Consider the following 22223-nt stretch of genomic DNA (forward strand, 5'->3'; position numbering starts at 1 on the left):
AATAGCGCAGAACTGTTTTGTACATGCATTTCAAAAACAGCCTGTATATTGGTGTTTAAATTTAATATAACATAATAGTTTAGATGATAATTATAATCGGGACTTTTGGCTAATCCGACAAGGATCTGGCAACTTTCGTGTCTGATTTATCCGTGCATTACTGTAATGAATTTTCTTGAGGTTTTCTAATTTTTCTTAAGTTTATCTTTAGATTTTCCTCAAATATTATCTCGCTTCTTATTTGATTTTCTACAATTGGTTGTAACAAGTCGATAAAAAAATATGAAAAATGGTGGATGCGCCAGGCTAATACACGAAAAAAAAATAGACAGCAGGCGTTAACTTCGTTTCTTAAGTTGGTAACTTTGAAAAATCGGTTGAAAAGTGACACTTTGATGTCATGAAGAGTTGCATGAGAAAATGTAAAAATAATAAGAAGGATTGTACAGTTTATAGTTTATTTATTCGAATTTGGCACAGAAAAGAACAGTGAGCCTATTTCCTAGTAGACATTTCAGTTGTAACCATTTGATGCGATATATGACTTACAATATAATTTTACATTGAGAATGGTATTGTTACAAACACTCACTAGCCCTATGATGCATTATGGAATATTTTAAATGCACTACACTCGATCTCTTTCATATTGTCGTGCATACCTAATCGAGTAAATACTAAAATTTACACTATACCTAATTACAGGTATCACATTTTAAGTATGTAGGTTTCGAAAATCAAAACAAAGTCCCGGTTTTGAGCAACAAGCAAATGTCCACGGGGTGGTCAAAAAAAAGTAGTAAGTTCGTAATTGCTCAAAATGTTTTATTCATGGGCGCGTAAGGATGAAGTCAGAGCCTGATTGAATGAAATTGCTTTGTTTGGTCATTGGGTATATGAATAGCGACCAATCTGCTTAATATAGTACTACTTTGACCTTTTCTGAGTTACATAATATGACAGATAACTTTAGTCTAAGTACATGTGTATACTAACCGTAACATATAATTGAGTCACTGTACAAGTACAAAACTGCTGAAAATAAATAATAATTACTTAAAGTACTGGCTCTTATATTAAAATATATAAACATCAACAGTTGAGAACAAATCTATGATAGGTACATTGCACTTGAATTTAAAGATTTTGCGAGGTCTGGTCGTCTCATCATCGCCGGGTAATTTGTACCAAATCGAAAAACTGTAAATAAAGCTGTCAACAATGAGAAGACTAGACTCGATGAAAATGATAACAAATAAAAACTAAACAAAAATGAATAAAAAGTAAAGCTGATTGTGTCAATGCAATGCGTAAACTATGTATAAAACTTTACATGAATTTACAAAATAAAAACAAAGGGAAAAACATTAAAGACTAATGTAATAAATAACTTGAAGATCTAGAGTAATGTATCTACATAACAATACAACTACAACACCAACGTTATGATAATAGTCTCGGGCGTAAAGTCGCTTCACATTCGATGGCACGAAGAATTCCACTTCCACCGTCAGAGGATTTGTACACCGCGGGCTCCGATTCAATACCAAGGGAAATTACCTTCCCTGTTAGGCCAGGCTCATTCATCCTCATTCCTCGGACTCGAATCATAAGCCATTGCGTGCTCCTGCGAGAAATTCATACCATCCGGCGAGGTACTATCATGAGGGTAATAGAACCCTTCCGAACTCGGCCCAGCGCCGTTCATCATCCCCAAGGGTGGCGACACGCTGGGCCTCGTCGCCGAAGCCGACATCTCCGAATTCGAAGACAACGAGAAATTCATATCTCCCGTGCCGTCGCGACACCACAACTGGCGCATCTCCTGGCGTCTCTGACGCATCAACATCTTGTACTCCGAAATGCGCATCTTCTTCCCATCGACGATGCAAGTGCGCTTGGGCCGCGGCCGGTACCGGTAATCGGGGTGCTTCTCCATGTGGAGTTTTGATAGTCGCGACTGTTCTTCGTAGTATGGCTGCTTTTCGGCGTTGGACATGGCTTTCCAGCGAGCCCCGAGGATTTTGGATATGTTCGAGTTGTGCATGTCTGGACACGCTTTCAGGATCTTCCGTCGCTCGTCTTTGGCCCACACCATGAAGGCGTTCATGGGGCGCTTTATGTGCGGCTTGTTCTCGGAGTCGCGTTTCGTCTGCTGTCGAATGATTTTCGCTTTCTCGCTGTTGTCGTCTAGTTTGAAGTTCGGGTCCGGCCCGCCCCACACTGCAAAAAAACTAGAATTAGAAAAAATTCCAATCGACCAGTACAAGTTTGCACAGAAAGACGCGACGTCAAGTGCAAGCAAATTGTAGCTGACAAGACCTCTATATCTCAAGCACAAAAGTATACAATTAAGTACAATAACATCTGGTTACGGCTGCGGGTTTCAGTTCCCACAGTAAACTTCAGATGGTTAAATTACTTTGTGCAATTGGGACACAGTTTAAGGTTCTAGCCGTTAAATGTACTGGAAGAAGTAAACTGCAACGTTACGCACGTTTTATGACCAACTTTATATGCATTCGCAACCTTCAAACCAACAATCCAATTGTCGTTTGCGCTTGTTTTATTACTTCAACAATTAAAACTAAACTCATTGCTTTATTTTGGTTTTGTGGCGTCAAATCATGACGTCACAGGACGACGTAGCATAAAAAAAATCGAGTAAGTGAGGCTGTACCCGTTTGATTTATTATTGATTATTCTTGTGTAATTTGATCTCCTGAAGACGATGGTGATTTTGAACATTCTCTAGGACCTCTAGTTTTTGAGATCTATAAAAACTCAAGATAATCACTTATTTCTATTCAAAAGATCTTTTAGATGAAGAAAAATATCAAAAAAGAAAAAAAACTTTTTTTCTTGTTTATTTATCTCAAAAACGGTTAACTGAATGTTTTTGCTACCATGATACCCATAATTATGTGAAAATTGTTAACAATTTATTAAGTAACATTCATAATATGACTTTTCATAAAAAAGATTTACCCCAACTTACCTTATTTCGAAAAAAAATTATAGAATAGAAAAAAATCTAATGTATTTTTTTAATTTGGTATGATAAAAAAACCACAAAATTTTTGTCACCACTGCCAGGAAAGAAAAGTACAAAATTTGTGTGATAAAAGTGTTTTATTTTTTGATTACATGTTTTTTGTAACTTTTCATTGTTACCGTGATCTATGACAACTGTAATCTGAGTCAGAATTATCGAACGTAATTTAGACTAGCTCAAAATTCTGTCTCAATTAAATAGAAATTTGGAACAATTTTAATTAAATTTAAGGAATCAACTTTGATGTGTACAAAGGTTATTTAAGTTACTACTAATTTCATGTACTTATTTATATAAATCCAATTTGAAGGGAACGAATCAAGGAACGTTACACAAAAAATAACAAAATATCCATTACTTCTCAAACAAAGAACTTTTTAGTAGAATAGCAGGCAAGAGAGTTTGTGCCAGATAATTTCAAACGTGGATAGCCGACTACAAATCTGCATGGGCTCTTTCGGTCTACGTCCGATATTACCCCAAGTTACCTTACATAATTTTTATTTTTTTATCAAAAAATTATTTTTATTTAAATCTAAGACTTCCAGATAGATGAATTAAAACGACAGAAATTTATATCTAGTTCCGGAAATTTTACCAAAAAATCTGTGTTCTTCAAGAACGGTTTCACTGATTTTCATAATGTTTTGCACACACTATCTTGAGATGTTTTGCACTCAAATTAGCAGTTTTTTCAAACCTCAAAAACTAGACATCCTGGAAACATTCACCATCGTGTTTTCTGACCAAAATTACATAGGGTACTTTTTTTTACTTTTATTTTGTCGGCCAGTGTTATTGTAAGCGAAACATTGCTCGCTTCGCTCGCCTTTACTCACTTCCGTGAATAAAAAGTCGCTAAAAAAATTAAGGTGCCCTTGGTTCGATGCGCACGTATACATATGTCAAGAACAGAAAAATACAAATTGACAGCCCATTTTTATTTACGTCTAGATGAGCAAATATTTCTTAACAATCACATTTTAACTTACTGTAACGTGTGGAATATTAAAGCCAATTTAATGCCCAGTAGCTGTCATTTAGCAAACATAATATTAAGCATTCGTTTAAACTTACGATGTGCTACATAAATTCCGCCGTCAAATTTCGCAAATAAATTGAATAACAGCCTGTGAACTTACTGTGACACGCCGCCATGAAATCCGTCTCGTCCTTGATCCCGCCATCATCCTTGGGCCTGCCGCCCATGTGTGGCGGCGCCGGAAGTCCATACATATGCATAGGAAAATGCGGCTGTTTGTCGTCCTTGCTCTTACTCCTATCGACACTGGGGGGTAAAGGACTAAATTGGGGAGGCAACCCTGCGTAAGGCAAAAACGCCCTCGGCATCACTAAACTGGGAGGTAGAAGTTTGGGGGCGGTAGCCGCCACCGGTTGATCATTGAAGGTTTGTAGACCTGCGGGTGCGCTTTGTGGACTCGATCCTGCCGATCCAGAACTTGAAGATTTCGGTTTGGATAGGTTCAAGGGGGCATCAGGATCAGAGGGTGGGGGAGGTGGTGACGGCGTTCTTTGTGGCGTTGGTGATCGTTTTTCCGTTGACGCGGATATGTGGGCAAGATGGGCGGTGGCGGAGATCCAACTGGGAACTTGATGAGGAGGAAGCATCTGAAAAAAATCGTCTTTTATTCGAGTTTTGGAGAGGTTGACGAGGGGGCTTACGTGGTTGGCGAGGGATTTTGGGGTTTGGAGACTGCGGAGTTGGTCCAAAAATGGCAAGAACATGAGACCCTGAGGGTTGACACCGCTGGCGGCGTATTGAGCGGTGATCTGGCCTTGGATTTCCTGGAGCTTCTGCTGCTGTTGCAGCATTTGCTCCTGTTGGCGTCTTTGGAACTCCAGCTGCTTCTGCGTTTCATTGACCAGTTGGGTGGTGCCCGACGGCTGCAACAAAAAGAAAATTCAACAATCCCGAAGAGGAGCAAGATTAATGAGCGGCGGAGGGGGAATAAGGGCAGAAAGACACATTTAAGAATTGTTCATCTGTTATATTCTCCATGTTTCTTTTTTTCAAATATTCGCAGGTTGCCAAGCCGCCTACGGCTACTAAATATACGTCGGCAAGCGGCCAATTTTATCTTCCATTCACTGCAGTTCTCATACATAGTGCACATTTCAGAATTTCCAACCGAATTAAAGAGTCATCGTAAATATTGAACGCTTCCACGTTTTTCCACGCATAAAAATAAACTTGTTATTGTTGCGCATCTCTTTTTGTCATTCCCACTAGGTCAAGCATGAAAAACTGAAAACCATCCCCGCATATTTCTGGAGGCGTTGGCAGAAGACCGAGAATAAGAACACCAAGGGGACAGCAGGCAGATATTCTGGTGTCGGTCATTATTACGACATGATATATCACTTCCGGTGCGTGTTAATTACTCGACCAGCTAAGAACAAGAACGGGTGGTGTTGAGAATATTGCAGGAGGTCGATCATCTCCGCAGGAGCTTTTTGTTGTTACAGAAATCACTCTTTGACGGCATGTTAGATCGTTTAGGATCACGTAATCTGAACGTTTTAACATTCACATCGGTGATGCAAATTCGAAGCGTTTCGAAAATTCTTATAATTGTCGTAATGTGATATTCTCTCTAAAATTAGAGAGGCCGAATTCCGATTCGAGTAAATAAAGGAACCCGATATTCTCATATTTGACATACCGAGAGGCTGCCGCAAGCGCAAACGCAACCGCGAAAGTGTCAAATGGAGCAAATCGATGGTTGGATGAAGTCGCCGTTTCCGTTTGATAGTGTTAACAAAGAAGTTGTGTGGAACAGAAAAAATAGAGTCGATGTCTTTGTATATACACGTGGGACACATAAAATTGGTGCAGACGTCAACTGTGAATAGACGTGAAACAGAGAGAGAGTTTATAATGATTCAGGAAAACGATAAAGAATAAAGTACGCCAATGAAGTGAAGAGAGATCAAAGTTCCCGAAAAGTACATCAACATAAGTCTAATGGAAATATTCGATTTAGTTGGGAAATATAAACTGCGGGTCCTCGCTACATATTAACTCTTAAAACAATAAAGCAGAGTGTATCAAAGACCGTCTAAAATAAACACGCTTGTTTTCCCAACTTTTAAAAATAATAATAACGACGGCGGAAAAAATTCAATCAGAGCCATCGACTTTGTTTCACAGGCGAGCCACAAAAAGCTCTTTGAATGTGCACACATTCAAAGGTCGTTTTCATTTGTTTTATGCCCTCGACTGACATTATAAAGGCTTGTTTGGACAGTATCTTCTGCACTGATCTTAATGGAAGGGAACGGTCTAAGCACGCTTTGATCTGCATTGTTACGCGGATATTTTATTCATTAGCTGATGATCCTGGGACATTTTGGGGGCCGCTGGACAGTCGCGGACAATACATTATTGTTACGGAAAAGGTCTGTTTTAAATCAAGTAAGCAACGGAAAGCGACGCCCCCTGCGACCGACATGTGTTGAACAGATGTAGCGCACAGATTCGCGAAAACAATACACCGATTTAATGAGGAACGCCGCATTGTCTTGTCACTCTTCCATTTTCGGACGAAATTTTACGAAATTATCAAAGTATTAGCCAGGTGGCCCCGAAAATTCGGCGGATCTCGCGGACCTCGTTAGAAAATAATTGGAAGCTTTCCAGCCAGTTTTCGATATCCAGACCGGCACTATGGTCGAACGGCAATGAAATGAAGCCATTATTTTGGTTTTCTGTTAATTACGAATTTGAGAAATCGGGGCAAAAGCGTCTCGATATATCACTTTCTTCGTTAATAAAATCTTTTATTCTGGGAAGGCGGCCTTAATAACCAATTTAAAAAGAAATAAATCAGGCCGAGTTAATCGCAGCCAATAAATTTCCCGCGGTATTGTTTTTTTGGTGTAGTGGTATAACTCACGTCAAATTTTTCTTAGATTTATGGTAATAATGACCACGCGCGTTGCGAGTGTTATTTTCGATTTTCTTTCAACGAAGAGAAAATTGTCAGTTGTGTTTTATGACAGACAATATGAACTCTATTTATACAACAAATTTTCTTCAGTAAACAAGGAATCTAAAATTAAAAGTACAAATTTACAGAGACGACAATATCCTCACCAATAAACCGAACACTAAAAGATTCATAACGTCGCCGGACTGAAATAGTGAACGGATTAATATTAATGGGACATTTGTTAAGTTTTTTGTGTGGTTTGGAAACGTCTCCATAAATCCGAGTAACAATTTAATTTAATATGAAGAGGAAGAAATGTTTTGACAGTGCGCCACCGAAATAAAAGTTGCAAAGTGCGACTGGTCTTGGAGACATCAAAAAGCGTTGACGGTCGGCTGTCAAACTCGAGTTAGGGTTTCTTTGGGGATATGCGAGTGGTGAAAGTCGCGCTATATTCTGTTTTATCTACGCCTCCGACGGACCACAAAAGGAATATGGGCGCTAAATAATGCAAAATCCGGCGGCGAAAGTACAAAATCAAAAGCATTATTATTAGATCGAAGCGCTGAAGGAATAATAAACAATAGTGAGGAAACAGAAGCGGAAATAATAAAAACGCCAACAAGAAGGCCAGATCGTAATAAATCCGTGCATTATGATTTATTAGACAATAAAGCGACATTGTGGAAAATAGCAGGGCCGGCTTTGAATGCGTCCACGTATTTGTTCAGGCCGACTTCGAAATTATGCATCTGTTTATACAGTTCGCTTATATTAACTCGCGCTGCTTATGAAACTGTTTATTGCCGCAGCGGAAGAAATTGTAAACCGAAAGCCCCCGCATCTATTGTAGCGCGCGCGCCGCAATTTGTTGCTGGAAAAACAATAAACACCCACTGAGGTGAGGCGAAATCAACCCCCAGCAGTAAAGTCATTTCGACACAATTTGTTTGGATTAATCAATAAATCCTTGAATGGTGGCAGAGCGAGGCGTGAAGACATCGAGTGGGGTGAACACAACGTATTGTATTCAACCAACCCCTGCATATGAATTATGATTTATGGCCCGCAAAGTCATGAACCAACCACTGTTCAGGGTAATTAACTTCGCGTTTAGGGTTGGCGGGCGATTATCCCTTTATTTACTTTATTGTTTCACAAACCTAATTTGGGGGAGGGACGTTTTTTAGGATTTTATTTAATTTCATTACGGGGAGTTTTATTCGTCGGAGCTTATGCTCCTGTTAATTGAGTGTACTGGAACAATGGCTGAGCACCCTTGTGTGCGTGCCGCGATGCGTGAAAGCTTCAAAGGACCTCATCCTTGATCCCAGCTTGTGATTTTAATGCGTATTATTTCGGCACAGCGGAATTACATCTGATTATCGCTTTTCACCGACACAATGCCGGTTTCCATCATTTCCGCGTTGGCGTAAACAAACCGGAGGGGTTGCTGTCCGCCTCCTCGATCGTGAGGCAATTGAACGACGTAATTGGTAATCAGTGGTGGCGTGGAGACCGCGACACGTGTCGCAAACAAGTGCCCACGTGATGAATACGTACCCCTTTGAATCGTTTGTGTATTATGTTATTTTAGGATTTAACAAGGGTTTCTACTTGACATCAAAGGGGAGCACTCGCCAAACAGCATATTGTCAATATTTGATGCGTACAAATATGCGGCGGTCATAACGCACGTTTATTAAAACTGGGAGCTTTGTGGGATGATTAGCATAAATAAATAAACGGGGGCTAAAAATTAAAACGTCTTGCAAAAATCCAAGTCGATAAGTTGTCAAAATCGGCGTGGAGCAAGGCAAGAGGAAAATTCTGATTAGTGCCTTATCCCTCGGGAAGGAAGGCGCACGTATCCCTTGGAGGAGTTGCACGCGTCTTGTCGTACGACATTTCACGCTCGACATGCGACACGCCTTTTGAAACCAATATTGTTCCTGGTGTTGGGCGACAGGCCCCGTCTCGGGCGCCACAAGACGAAAGAACATGTGAATGATTAAAGCCGTCCGTGCGAGTAAATCTGAATAGGATCGAGACCGTCGTAAAGCAGCGTCGTCGTGCCAGCACTTTCCAGCTTGCAGGATTTATGTAACACGTGAAGGCTGTTGTTTCTCGCGGGCCATCACTCACACGGGTAAACACCGTAAATCAGTCCCAACTAACGGCTGGATCACGGTTCCCAGTCCATAAACTTTCTGCAGGTTTATTTGTTGGGAGAAATGGAATATTCGAGTTGGCTTTGTTTATTTCACAATAAACAACGTCGAGTGGCCACTTGATTTCGATGGAGGTGAAGAAGATCGGGTGTGACGCCCTGCGGCGGTATAAAAAGAAATAATCCAGAATAGAGTGTGGATGTGACAAGGAATATAAGCCTTAGACAGGCTGTTCCCTGAGGATTTGTCATGTCAACCTACAATGCAGGAGCTATAATGCTGTGGAGTGAGAGGATGAGGGGATTACGGTTTCAGCTAGACGAGCTGCTTTCCTATAAAACTTATTAGCACTCTTGTGTACACTAATCCTCAGACTAATCTCTTAGTTTTTCAAAACAAAACAAATGAGACATTCTAACATCTTATAACTTTCCCAACGACACAAAGATTATATTTAGACGGACCAAATCGTCATTACTCTCAAACCATCCATTATCTTTATCACCAAAATATGCTCATTTTAAAAACGCCGAACAAAATCGCCCAATCTCCCAAAAAATATAAACAATATCCGCAAAGTGCATTGATCGCGCGTGATTACGTAACATAAAAATTCGATAAATGATGTTACAGAAACCTGCATGCGCGCTTCTCGCGTGCGATACAGGTGGCAGCACTGATCGCACCTCGTAAAACTTGTATTTTTCCTTTTTTGTGAACAATGCGAGCTTTGTGCCCCATTGAAACCCTCCATTTCCGTGAAGTTGTGCTTTAAAAAAGCGTCCCATGCAACTCACTGAATCGAATCATACGCCCAACGAACATATTATCGGAGCAAGTGCGCATTATTTTATAAGAGCAGTCGTTTGTTTATTCCGAACAATAGAGTCTTTCATACCGCCGACCACTTGACTATTTGAACGCTATTAAAATCGGGACGATTTTAATTGGGAGAAAAATCTCATCTTAATTATTTTCCGAGTGGTGGATCGATCGACGGGACCAGATGGAGGAAATGGTAATTGTTAATTAGGTTTTGGGTAGTAACTGAAAATTTCAACATGTGCAGTGTTCCGATTCAATTTGTCTTATTGGACGTTCTTTGTAACGCACCGTGACTAATGAAGAAGTGATCAATCACCCTCTAAGTCCTCTTGGTCCTCATGACGTCCTCCAAAACGTAAGCTGGTCAAGTTCAATGTATTTTTAGCCGCGGGTTGGAAAAAACTGAAGAGTATCATTTTACAGGATATTTATAGGCATCTCTTTGGGTTTTGTTCTATGTTTAGATAAGAGAAAGGAGCGTGGCGAAGAGCATAAATCTAAAAAATTAACCGTTTTTCCCCCGTGTTATGGATATGGATTACTAAATTTGAAATATCTTTGATACACATCGACTGCGGCTAATTTTAAACGCCAACAGAGCACATGAATGGAGCACACAGCTGTTGGGAGTTATAAGAATCTTCCGCTGGAAGTGTCATTCCACTGACATACCTTCTACATCAGGCACTTTAGAAGTGCTCTTCAAAAAAGGACTCGCCTAATTTTAACTGCAATCATTACGATTACTTCGAGTTATGACACCATAAAAAGCCGTAAAAAGCACCCAGAAGGGGGTGAATGAAACAACTGAAGCTATTACTCGCTGGGTTTCCCGATTTTCTCTAGGACGTCATCATGAAGGTTAAAAATGTAAATAGAAATGGGGACATCCGAACTCGCTCGAATGCCAAAATTTTCGCAGAAAATGAAGAGCTTGCTTCGATTTTGTCAAAGCCATGAGGCTGAAGATTCTGAAATTTCTCACGTTTTTCGATTTTTTGAAAAATTGAAGCTTAAAACTGGCAGAACTTGGACCAAGAATCTGAGCAACTGGGAAATCAATCCTGAAATTTAAGTTGAGGAACTGAATTGAACCTGCAAACCTGAGGATTTGTGAGCTCTATAAACCTAAAAAACAAAGAATTCAAAAGCCTGAGAGATTGAGACACCTAAAAACCTGAGGTACTGGAAGCTCCAATATTTGAAGAGCCAAAAATATGACACCAAATTGTTTATAATTTTTTTATAAAATTTGCTAAATCAATGAAATTTGAATGAGGTACTACTTACATCTCCCTTAGTAACTGTACCGAATTACAACATTTTAGCTCCAGAAATACAAGTTTTGGAAATTTTAATTTTGAAGACGAATCAAAATCTGGGCCATTTTTTATAAAATTCTATAATTTTTGTATTTGTACCTATAAAACGATGAAATTTTGCGGTTCTTAGTAACTGTACCAAATTAAAAAATTTTCGATCTAGAAATACAAATTTTTGAAATTTTAATTTTGTGGATAAACCAAAATCTTGACTATTTTTTATTAAATATCATAACTTTTGTATTTTTACCTCTAAAACAATGAAATTTTGAGGAGGTACTACTATCTAGCTTAGTAACTGTACCAAATTACAAAATTTTAGCTCCAGAAATACAAATTTTTGAAATTTTAATTTTGAGGACGCATTAAAATCTTCAACCTTTTTTATTCTATTCTACAACTTTTGTATTTTCACCTCTAAAACAATGAAATTTTGAGGAGGTACTACCTCCATCTCTCTTACTAACTATACCAAATTACAAAATTGTACTCCAGAAATACCACTTTTGGAAAATTCCAAAACGACGAACCAATAAAATTGGTGGAGGTAACTTCTATAAAACGACTCGAATTATAAAATGTTGCTAGGACGAACCAAAATTTCCAAAATTACGGAAGTAAGAAGTGAATTTTTCCATGCATCCTAAATTTTAAACCATTTAGTCGTTTTCAAAGAGTTTCTCGTTTAAAATCGAAGAAGCAATAGCAAGAACCGTGTCATAGTTTGATGCTTGCCTGAGGAATGCGGTAATGACTTTACCCAGTCCGTGTCATAAACAACTTCCCTGTGCGAGTAGGGTTCTGAAATTAACGACTTCGCTGATGATTCAAATTCGTGGTAGCTCCTTGTTTGCTCATGCACGAAACACTTCTTTTCGAATCAGATAAGAGAGCACCTGAAAGTGTTGCGGTTTGGGCAGTTTGTAAAAACTATCAGGAAATCTCCGGCCGATGAGTAAACAACAACTACAAGACGTCAGTGATTGGCACAAAATTCGAGATTCTCACTTTTAAATAGAACCGCTAGTATGTTTTAATAGATCGCAGGAGTAAATATAGAGGGGTTAATATCAAAAATAACGACAGTGACGTGATAGATACGTACGCATTTTGCAGTTAATCTATAATTAGGGAGAGTATTGGATTTTTGAAAGATGGGCTAAACAGATGTTCGCTCTGTTTATTTTCTTTCGACCATGTCCAAAGATTATTTTTATGATTAGTTTGAAAATTCCTCGCGTTTTATTGGTAATAATGGCGTTACATCATTTCTCTTAGCTTATCACCGAGTTTTGCATCCTATTTATATGAGTCCTGCTTCAGCTGACCATATAAATAGAAACCGCCGCTTGTATTGCAAATTATTTAATTATTGTGATTAGTTTTTCTCCTGCAAGGATTTTCACGTTTAACGAGCGCACTCCTGATATGGCCTCGGTCGTACTTTATTGCACATAATTTGTAAAATTGAGATTAACATTTATGATTAATCTAGCTTGCCATAGCAGGCACGTTAGTTAACAAGATGCGCCGTCATAAATTCGCTTTTTTATGGCATAAACTCGGACCATTTCAATCTGAAATGGCCTAGACTACAAATGTATGCAGATTGAATAAGCTTTGAATTGTTTAAAAATAGGAAAACCCATGAGAAACAAACTGCACTTGTCAGATCATTTAAATGCTGAATAACTTGAAATTAAATAATATACCAGGGCATTGACTGGTTCATAGACGAGAAGCTCGAACCTGTTCATGGACGTCAAGCTGCTTCGTTATCCCACGAAATTCATAAATTACGCACTCACCTCAACGTTTCGCCAAAAACGGATTAGAGATGTTCAAACTAATAGCTCGAATTTCCGAATTTATGGACGCTAACAAAGCAACCGCAGAATGTGGAGAACAAGTGCCAAAATATTCAACAATGGGCTATTTTCAACGGAGGGCACTGACTTGTCAAAAACAACGATGATAGATTTTTATTTAAGAGTTAGAACACGGACGTTTTACAGCTAACAGGTGGCCCAGTCTGTTTAAAATTCGGATGAAAAAGTGGGAAAAAAATCAGCAGTCATTGACTTTTATTTTGTTTAATTGACAGCTCGAAAACAGGTGGAGGAACATTGTCTTGTCGTGGTTTTTAAATTGATCAAAGGTTGGAATAATGTTAGAATTCAGAGCAAAAAACGGTCGCTCATTAATTTTTAATTATTGTTGTTGGACAAATTAAATGACAGTTTGTAATATGAAACCAGTTGTTTGACTCATTGTAGAAGTCCACAATAATTATAATTATTATTATTCTTGAGTTTGTTTCTATTCAATAAACGGTTCGCTCCAAATTTCATCGTTTTAGCGGTAAAATTATGAAAGTTATTTCGTTCATTCCAAAAATTAAAATTTTGTAATTTGGTACTTTTACTAAGTGAGATAAAAGCAGTACTTCCTCCAAGTTTCATTGTTTTAGTGGTTCAATTATAAAAGTTGTGGAAGTAATGGAGAATATTGAAAATTTTTGGTTTGTTTTCGAAATAAAATTTTTAAACATGTCCGTTATTTATTCAAAAATTTTGTAATTTCATACAGTTAATAAACAAAATGGAAGTAGTACCTGCTCCAATTTTCATTGATTTAGGGGTGAAACTACCAAAGTTATGAAATTTAATCGAAAATATTAAGATTTTTGATTCGTTTTCAAAATAAAAATTTAAAAAAAAAATATTTCTCTCCATTTCAAAATTTTGTTATTTGGATCAGTCAATAACCAAAACAAAGGCAGTACTTTGCCCAAATTTCGTTGCTTTAAAAGGAAAATCACGGCAGTTATGAAATTTAATGTAAAATTTGTAGATTTTTGGTTGGTTGTTAATACAAAAACTTTCCAAAAAATTCTGTCTCTGCGTCAAAAAATTTGTAATTTGGCACAGACACTAAGTAAGACAAAATTCGCCCCTTCCCCAAGTTTCAACGTCTTAATGGTCAAACTGTAAAAGATACGGAATTTAATCGAAAATAGCAGAAATTTTTGGTTCGTCCGAGACACAAGCTTGCAGGCTTCATAGAAATTTATTTAAATATTGTCAAAATTTCAGACTTTTCATCTCTGGAATCTTCAGGTTTTTGGTCCCAGTTCTCACTTTCGCACGTTTCAAAAATTTTTTCTCAGACTCTCAAGCTTTCGAGTTCCGAAGTCTAAAACTATTTTTAGATTTTTGTTCCGCAGATCCACAGATTTTCAAGTTTTAAAGTTTAATTTTGAAGTTAAATCTTAATTGAAAAGCTCAAATTACAGAAAAAATATAGAAAATTTCATGAATTTTGGAAAATAGAGAATTTACCTTCGTGCATGGCCGTGGAAAATCTAGGAAAAGTCGTGATTTCCAGAGTTTTAGACCGCGATACAACTCCAAGTTTCTCGAAACTGTAGGAATGTGAACATATCCTGTTTTGACAACCTCAAACTAATATGTTTCATATTTTGAGTAAAGAAACGGATAGCAATTATTTAAATCAGTTATTTCCGAGCGCCATGACTCAAAACCGTCAAAATGAACACGCGTACTTTGGAGTGAAGAACAACTGTTGAAAATAAATTTCCCCGTCTTGACCGAAAAAGTCTCTAAATAGTTCAATATAAAATATTGTGTTTCTAATAAATGCCACACTTACTTCTTCGACGAGCACTTCGCGTATTGGTGCAGCTCCCGCTCGTGTCTAAACTTACATTTATCGAATAACTTATTAAAAAATCCGTGACGTCAATATCTAAAAAAAATGTCGTTTTCAAATTGCTCGGAATTAATAATAATCGTATCCGCTCCAATTCTCGCATCACAGCCGTTTGAAAATTCTTCTTGTTAAATTTAGTCTCGAATCGAGTCTAGTGAGGATGCACTTTGCACAAATTTGCGTGAAACCGCCCTTAAAACGTCGGTGCCTTACAGTGACTTGCATTTATAATTGTGTTAAATTAGGCGCGCTCTCAGATAAGACTTAATTTAATAAAGCAGGTGGAAATCGCACGTTGTGCATCATCAATAACGCATTTATCTGACGATGACTTCGCAGCAGGACTGTCAAAACGTATTGTTTAATGGTGTGTAAGCTATGCGATTAACAGGATGGGTGTACAGGGGCACCCACATCATCACTTCCAATCGTAAAATGTCCTCTTGACAAATATTGTTATTTTTGGCGGACGAGAGATGCTGTTTACATGGCGAGATGGACTATTATTTCTTTTACGGCCGCGCAAGAGCCACGTTTACAACCGAATGGACATTACTAGTTTATTTCGAACTGGAGTGGGCTATTAATTATACACCAGTTTTGGAAAATAGGGCATTTTTCGGAAAAAAAGTTTTTGTACTGAACCCCCATTTAGATTTAACGCAAATTCGCGCCGATTTCTCAAATTCTAACTGGTGAATCTGCGTAAGAACTCTGGAGTTTGTGACTGAATCTGCCAAGTCAAGTGTCAACTTTTAAATACATTTTGCATTTTGTTGCGATTGTAGAAAAAATCTTGTGGCCAACTCGTGCGAAATGGAAGTTACGCACACAAGTTGTTGTCTAAACTCGACCTACAGACTCGTGGGACAAATCACGTCTGGAGTATAAAATATTACGATTTTGCAGCTTGTTGGAAAAATAACTATTCTGTAAAAAAGGACCTTTTGACATTTTTTCTACATTATTTTTATTTTAATTTTGAATCATTCGGATACATCCGATTTTTCTTTAATTTATTTCCTTTAAAATTATGTACAATTCAAAATGGGCCCATCACATTTGTCCACGGTATGGCCTAAAATGTGGACCGCAAGCTAATTCTAGTGATAAATCTATTGTAGCTGTGACTCCGCGAAAGTCCCATTTCCATTGATCGTGCTTCACTTTTGAGGATGTACCATGAGTACCAATGGTTGGCCCATCTTGAATCATTTTAAAGAAAATTAAACGAGTTTTCATTTAAGACTAAAAAAAGTAAAATTGGATAAGTCCAAGTAGTTCCAAAATAATAATCAAAAGTTAAAAAAAAAAAATTCGCGAGTTTAAAAAATTAAATTCTTATATTTTTTTTATATACAATTTCAACGAAACTTTGGTACTTTCGACAACATAACTCTTTAGAAATTCCCTGTAAATAATTTTGACCAGAATCTTTTAGTTCGTAATATACTGAGTGTTTAAATTTCGTATTTTTTGCATGCATAGACACAAAAAAGTAAATTGAAATTTTTAGACAATTGTAGAAATTCTATTGATTGGGGTATAGTGCCTAATTAAATGTATTTTTAAGAAAAAAATACTTTATTGGTTTTAGTTGACACTACGTACTTCTAAATGGCGGCCAAATAATATAATTTAATAATAATTTAAATAAAAATAAAAATAAAGTTTTCAAAAAGATTGTCACAGCTATAATAATTCCTTTTGTGTCGCTCGCATTGTACTGCGTTTGAACAAGTCCCATCATTTTGGACTTCTGTTAACATTGTCACTTGTCAAACGTCAAAATTGCCAATAGGGAAAAACAAACAGAAAAATTAAGCTTGAGTTGGTTGAGTCAGTTTTATTCCTTTAGCGATCCAGTTGATTTCAGTGTCTTGAAAGTATTTTGAAGTTATGTAACTAACGTTCCTGCCATTATTTGCGTTAAGCGGCATATTTAAATTGTTCGGAAAATCGTAGGTGACTAGATGAAAATCTTTTTGAAACGCGCTGTACTAATACAGTGAGTTTGCTCTTCAAAATTTTCAGTAGATCTGGATCAAAATGCCTTTTAAAAACAATGTAGATTTTATGTGCATTATTCAAACACCCTGTATACACAAAAAAGAGACTGATTTATGCTTTTAAAGCGAAGTACCGTTTATACAATTTAACGCATTTGGTCCTTTACGCGTTGGGTGAAAAAACTTTTTTACAAGAAGTGGTAAGAATTTATTTGTATCAAAAATGTGTTGAAATGGTAGTAAAATAAGTCTTCTTTTCCATTCTATGCAATTTTTGATAATTAGAAGTTATTTAGAAGCATAAACTTAAAAAATACAAGAAGTCACAGAGAAGTCAGAGTGGAAAAAAATTGTACCGACTAAACTAGAAGTTTGCCCACAATGTTTTTCTAGGAGCAAAAGTCCACTTATTGAGTTTTAGTTTGACACTAAATTTAAAAAAATGGAAAGTGTCATTCTTTTCAAAAAATTGCAATGTGTCATTTATGTCTTCATTTTGAAATATGTAATGTCAAGTAATATCAATAATATTTATTTAGCTAATGAAATTAGAAATTTCACCACCCGAAATAATTCAGGAAAAAAAATCTAAAAACTGGGGTAGCCTTGTCTCGAAACGCCCCAAATCGTAATGAGATTTGTCCCCCGAGTTATTTCTCTCAGACCCTTAAAGGGTTAGACGTGCTCCTGCACGTCAGTGAAAGATTATTGTACATCCGGCTGGTGCGCGTCAAGGGATATTCGTGTTTTTTCACCTCTTTACCAAGGGAAAGGATGTTATGTCTGCGAAAGGGTGGAAAGTGTTAAAAAATCCCCGCTGACGGATAAACTGCAGCAAATGTTGAAATGAATTGTTTGTGTGAATGCGCGGCTCGTGTTGATAACGTAAAATAATAGTCAGCTTCAAAGGTCGGCGAAATTAACAAAATATTTTGTCGACAATGAGCGTTCCCTGCAATCTCAACTTTGTGGATGTTTTCGATAAATTCGCTTTGAGTTAGTTCCCCGTCGAAACCCGAAGTCAGTCGGTATTTGCGCAAGATGTAATTGTACATAATCTCGTTATCATTAGTCGTGTGCATCTGATTTCGGCCCCACCATATCCCATCAAAGGATCACAAACTAGCCCCTTTTGATTCATCGCGATTTGGCATCCCAGTTTCTGTGTAATTAAGTAATGGGAATCAAACTTCTGCCTTCTGATGTTGCGCTATTTGTTCAACAGTTTCAACCAATCTATTTGTCTGTTTGATTATTTCGAGCCGCGGAACAAGAAATCTCCTTTACCAAACTTTTGATTAATGTTATTATAGCCATGTACAATGTGTATAAACAGAGGTCAAAACGTTACCGGGTCACTCGTGTTGGACTATTATGTAAACGCATGATAAAGAAGAATGTGAATCGACGTACAAAAAAAACTCAATCTTTTTGCGTCCTTCTTGTGCAATGTTGGAACACAATACTCTTATCAAATAAGGTCAAATTTTATCACTAAATTTAATAATAAAATATCGCATTGGTTTGTATACAAAATTTCCGAGGGTGGTTCAGCTTTGAAACTGCTGCATTATGATTAGCTTTTAATGGAGGTCATTACGTAACATTGTAGGACAGCAACATCAATAGGAATCATGGAAATTAGTTGTTATTGTGTACATCATACATACACATGTCATCACAAGCGCACTCGTTATTATACACATCCATATCAATATTTGACAAAGGCCTTTGTGCTCGATTAAATTATTCCGGTTGGCATTCAACTAAAACAAACTCTAATTAACGTCCCAACCACATATGAAATCGATCAGAGAGGGTGGGGAAATGCGGGAAACCAACAATGTGCTGCTAGCTTTATTTCCACTGAAATTTTATTCCGGAATTGCTGGCTGAAAAACGGACGAGCTTGATATAGATGAGCGTGCGGTTCTAGTTGACATCTGGGCAAAACTTGATCTTAGTCAACCGAATTTACATATGGAAATTAAACCGGAAGAGCGACACATTTCTATTTGAAATAGCAATAAAACTGAGGATTTAGAAAAAGATGCCGATTCTTCAAATTTATTTAATTTCAGGCGCAATCTTTTCTAATTTACGATCTTTGATTGTTTTTGAGGCCTTCGTTACCCAATTCAAGTATAAAATTAAAAAAAGTCCAGATTTCATAACATTCGAAATTTTGTAATTCGTCGACATACATACTTTTAAAGGTTTATAATTTGATCACTTTTATGACTATAACTTTGAAATTCGCACAGATTGTTCTCTTGGTATTGTCAAAGAACTGTACAAAATTACGAAATTTTGCTTTCAACAGGACAATTTTTTCAAATTTTTTAATTTTAGGGATTTTTGTCGACATGTCCTGAAAAATCTATCCATAATTTGGTTAGTTTTAGAACTATCAATTTGAAATTCACGAAATTGGAAAATTTAATCATAAACAAGGAAATTTTTGCTTCTGTTTAATTTTTCTATCGCTTTTGTTTGTGTAACTGTAGAAAATTACAAAATTTTTGAGAAAACTTTATAAAAAAATTGCAATTTTATAACAGTTGGATGATTCAAAGAAAGAATATAGTAAACCCAGTTGACATATACCTAGTAATTTTTATGGCCACATTATGAGAGGGCCGGGCAGTACTAATCCTTGCGATTGGAGACCATAAATGAGCACGAAATGAGTGCGGGCCTATTCAACCATCGGTCAACTCTCTACCTAGAACTTTGTCGGCTGCAGTTTACAACACCCAGTTTTATTTCTATGGGTGGTTTGACTTAAGCCATAAAATGTTTACTAGGTATATGTCAACTGAGGTTACTATACGAAGAATTAACACAATCTGGAGAAGTAATAAAAATAGCTACGAGAAAAAAAAACTGAAAAATCAAAGAATCTGAGCTTTGAGTATTTAGAAGTTTTCGAAACTCAAATCTTAGTCTCATCTCAGAATGAAAATCAGTAAAAGTATCCCAAGATCCTGAAATCCGAGAAGATAAAACTCTGAAGCATTTCAGGATACAAGGATTTCAAATGTGTTGCATTGAATTTTTTTGCGTCTAAAAGTTAAAATATGGGAATCCTGAGAATTCGAGAAGCGTGTCGAGATTTGGTAAAATGAATAAAACCGCCCTTATCGCCCTTAATATCAGTTAAATTACGTGTCATAACGTATGTGTATTATTTCCCCCACTTGACTGCGGCGTTCCTAAAGTAATCCGTCGGATTAGAATAATTAAAATGAGTATTCACCCTCTTTGCGTCGATGGCCTCTGCCCCTATTAAAAACTATATAAAGTGTATTTTTAATGTGTTTTTGTTTATCGTATAAAGGAGTGGCGCACGAATCTCTTGTGAGCTGAAAGAGGGTCTTAATTTCCGCAAGGAAATAATCATAATTGAGATGTCGGTGGTCGGGGGCGGCTGCGCCATTTCAATAGCTACAATCTCTTTGTAAACGTGTGTATTTATGTTGTTTAAAGTTTGTATCAAAGCAACCGAGCACAGACTCAATTCCATCAGACGTCTTAGAGGGTTGCGACTATATATTATGCTATCTTGCGAATTGTTGCTGAAGAGGTTGATTGGTTCAGTTGGTACAGACAAAGCCGGGCAAAGAGGCAAAGCCGAGTTTGTATCGCCATTCAGCGCACCCTACATCATAATTATGACTGTAACAACCCGCCGTAATGTTAATGAGATAATGGCAAGAGCTGCTTTTTGCAGATCGGATGAAAGAGAGCCTCTTCTAGCTCCAAGATAAATCAGCAACACTATCTGGTCTATATTTGCATAAAGGACGACGCAACATGAGCCGTTCGGACGATCTCGAAAAAAATCACCAGCATAATTACCGGACGATTAATATGCGCGAGAATGAAAGTCCCGCTGTGCTGTCGATACTAGGCTTGTAATGCCTAGGTTTATTGCGGCCGTTTATTATTTTAATAGCACGGTTTCGTGTCGACGACGCTCCGGATTTATCCCACAAAGACCCATCGCGATTATCGCTCTTTCCCCGGATTTGCCCTCGACAATGATACGTAATATTACGGAGGCTTTGTCAACAACTGATTGCTCGATATCTCTACATATTACGCTTTGATTGCAACCGCCAAAGTTATTACGAGCCCGAAATGAAAATACATAAACGGAGCCAAAAACAATGAAAATGCACCTGTCAACACCTCAGCTAGTTACGAGCTGTGTTACAAAGCGAGCGAAGCGATTAAACCACACATTGTTGCTCTTCCTCATTTTTTTTTGCTTATTTTTCGAACTGCAACTTTGATTGTGGAGTTGTATATTGAAAAGAACAATTTTGAGAAGATTTTGAATTTTCGGGACACAAAAAGTTTGATTTTTGTCGACTTGTCCTAAAAAATCTATAATTTGGTTAGTTTTAGGACTATAAATTTGAAGTTCGCTGAAATGGTTCTTTCAGTATTGTTTAGAAATTGTACAAAATTACGAAATTATAACATAAACAGGAGAATTTTTGGATAATTTTGAAAACCGTTACTAGTTACTTTTTTTACTACAACTTTAAGACTCGCACAGACTGTTTCCTTAGTTGTGTCAAAGAACTGTGCGAAATTGCAAAATTGTACATTGAAGAGGACAATTTTTAGAAACTTTAACAATTTGAGGACCATCGGAACTTTTGCAGTTTAACGACATATTTTGAAAAATTCCCAAGTTGGTTAGTTTCAGAACTGCAACTTTCATATTACTGGAGATTATTCTTCAAATGTTGCACAGTTAGTGTAAAAACTTTCGAAGTTCCCCATTAAAAGGGACAATTTTGAGAAAATTTTGAATTTAGGGAATCAACAAAAATTTTGGTTGCTGTCGATATCTCCAAAAAAAAAGATAATTTGGTTAGTTTTAGGCCCATAAATATGAAGTTGGCAGAAATGGTTCGTTCAGTCTCATCAAGAAATTGTACAAAATTGTAAAAATATACCAAAATCAGGAGAATTTTTGAATAATTTTGAATTTAGCGTTACTCTTAAAATTTTGCGATTAGTCGACATGTTTTAACAGGTTTATAATTTGGTTACTTTTACGACTATAACGTTGATATTTGCACAGATTTTTTTTTGGTCTTGTCCAACAGCTGTACGGAATTTTAAAAAACATACGTTTA

At 37.1% G+C, this 22223-nt stretch overlaps 1 protein-coding gene across 4 annotated transcripts in view; it reads right to left on the minus strand.

The window, feature by feature from the left end:
• Positions 1–804: 804 nt before the first annotated feature.
• LOC148166457 (uncharacterized) overlaps positions 805–22223 on the minus strand; it is a 120527-nt gene continuing 99108 nt past the window's right edge. For 3 of the 4 annotated variants that reach the window (XM_088048836.1, XM_088048834.1, XM_088048837.1), the window contains 2 exons: positions 4198–4960; positions 805–2223 (listed from right to left, as the gene is read on the minus strand). In XM_088048836.1, coding sequence (XP_087904962.1) covers positions 1580–2223; positions 4198–4960 — 1407 coding nt within the window. In that variant the 3' untranslated portion in view covers positions 805–1579. The remainder of the gene's footprint in view (positions 2224–4197; positions 4961–22223) is intronic. The other variant, XM_088048838.1, reaches the window with a different exon arrangement.

This window comes from Gnatocerus cornutus, unplaced genomic scaffold (assembly GCF_029298725.1).
Source record: "Gnatocerus cornutus isolate USDA-ARS CGAHR unplaced genomic scaffold, icGnaCorn1.1 ctg00000023.1, whole genome shotgun sequence".
Classification (NCBI taxonomy): domain Eukaryota; kingdom Metazoa; phylum Arthropoda; class Insecta; order Coleoptera; family Tenebrionidae; genus Gnatocerus; species Gnatocerus cornutus.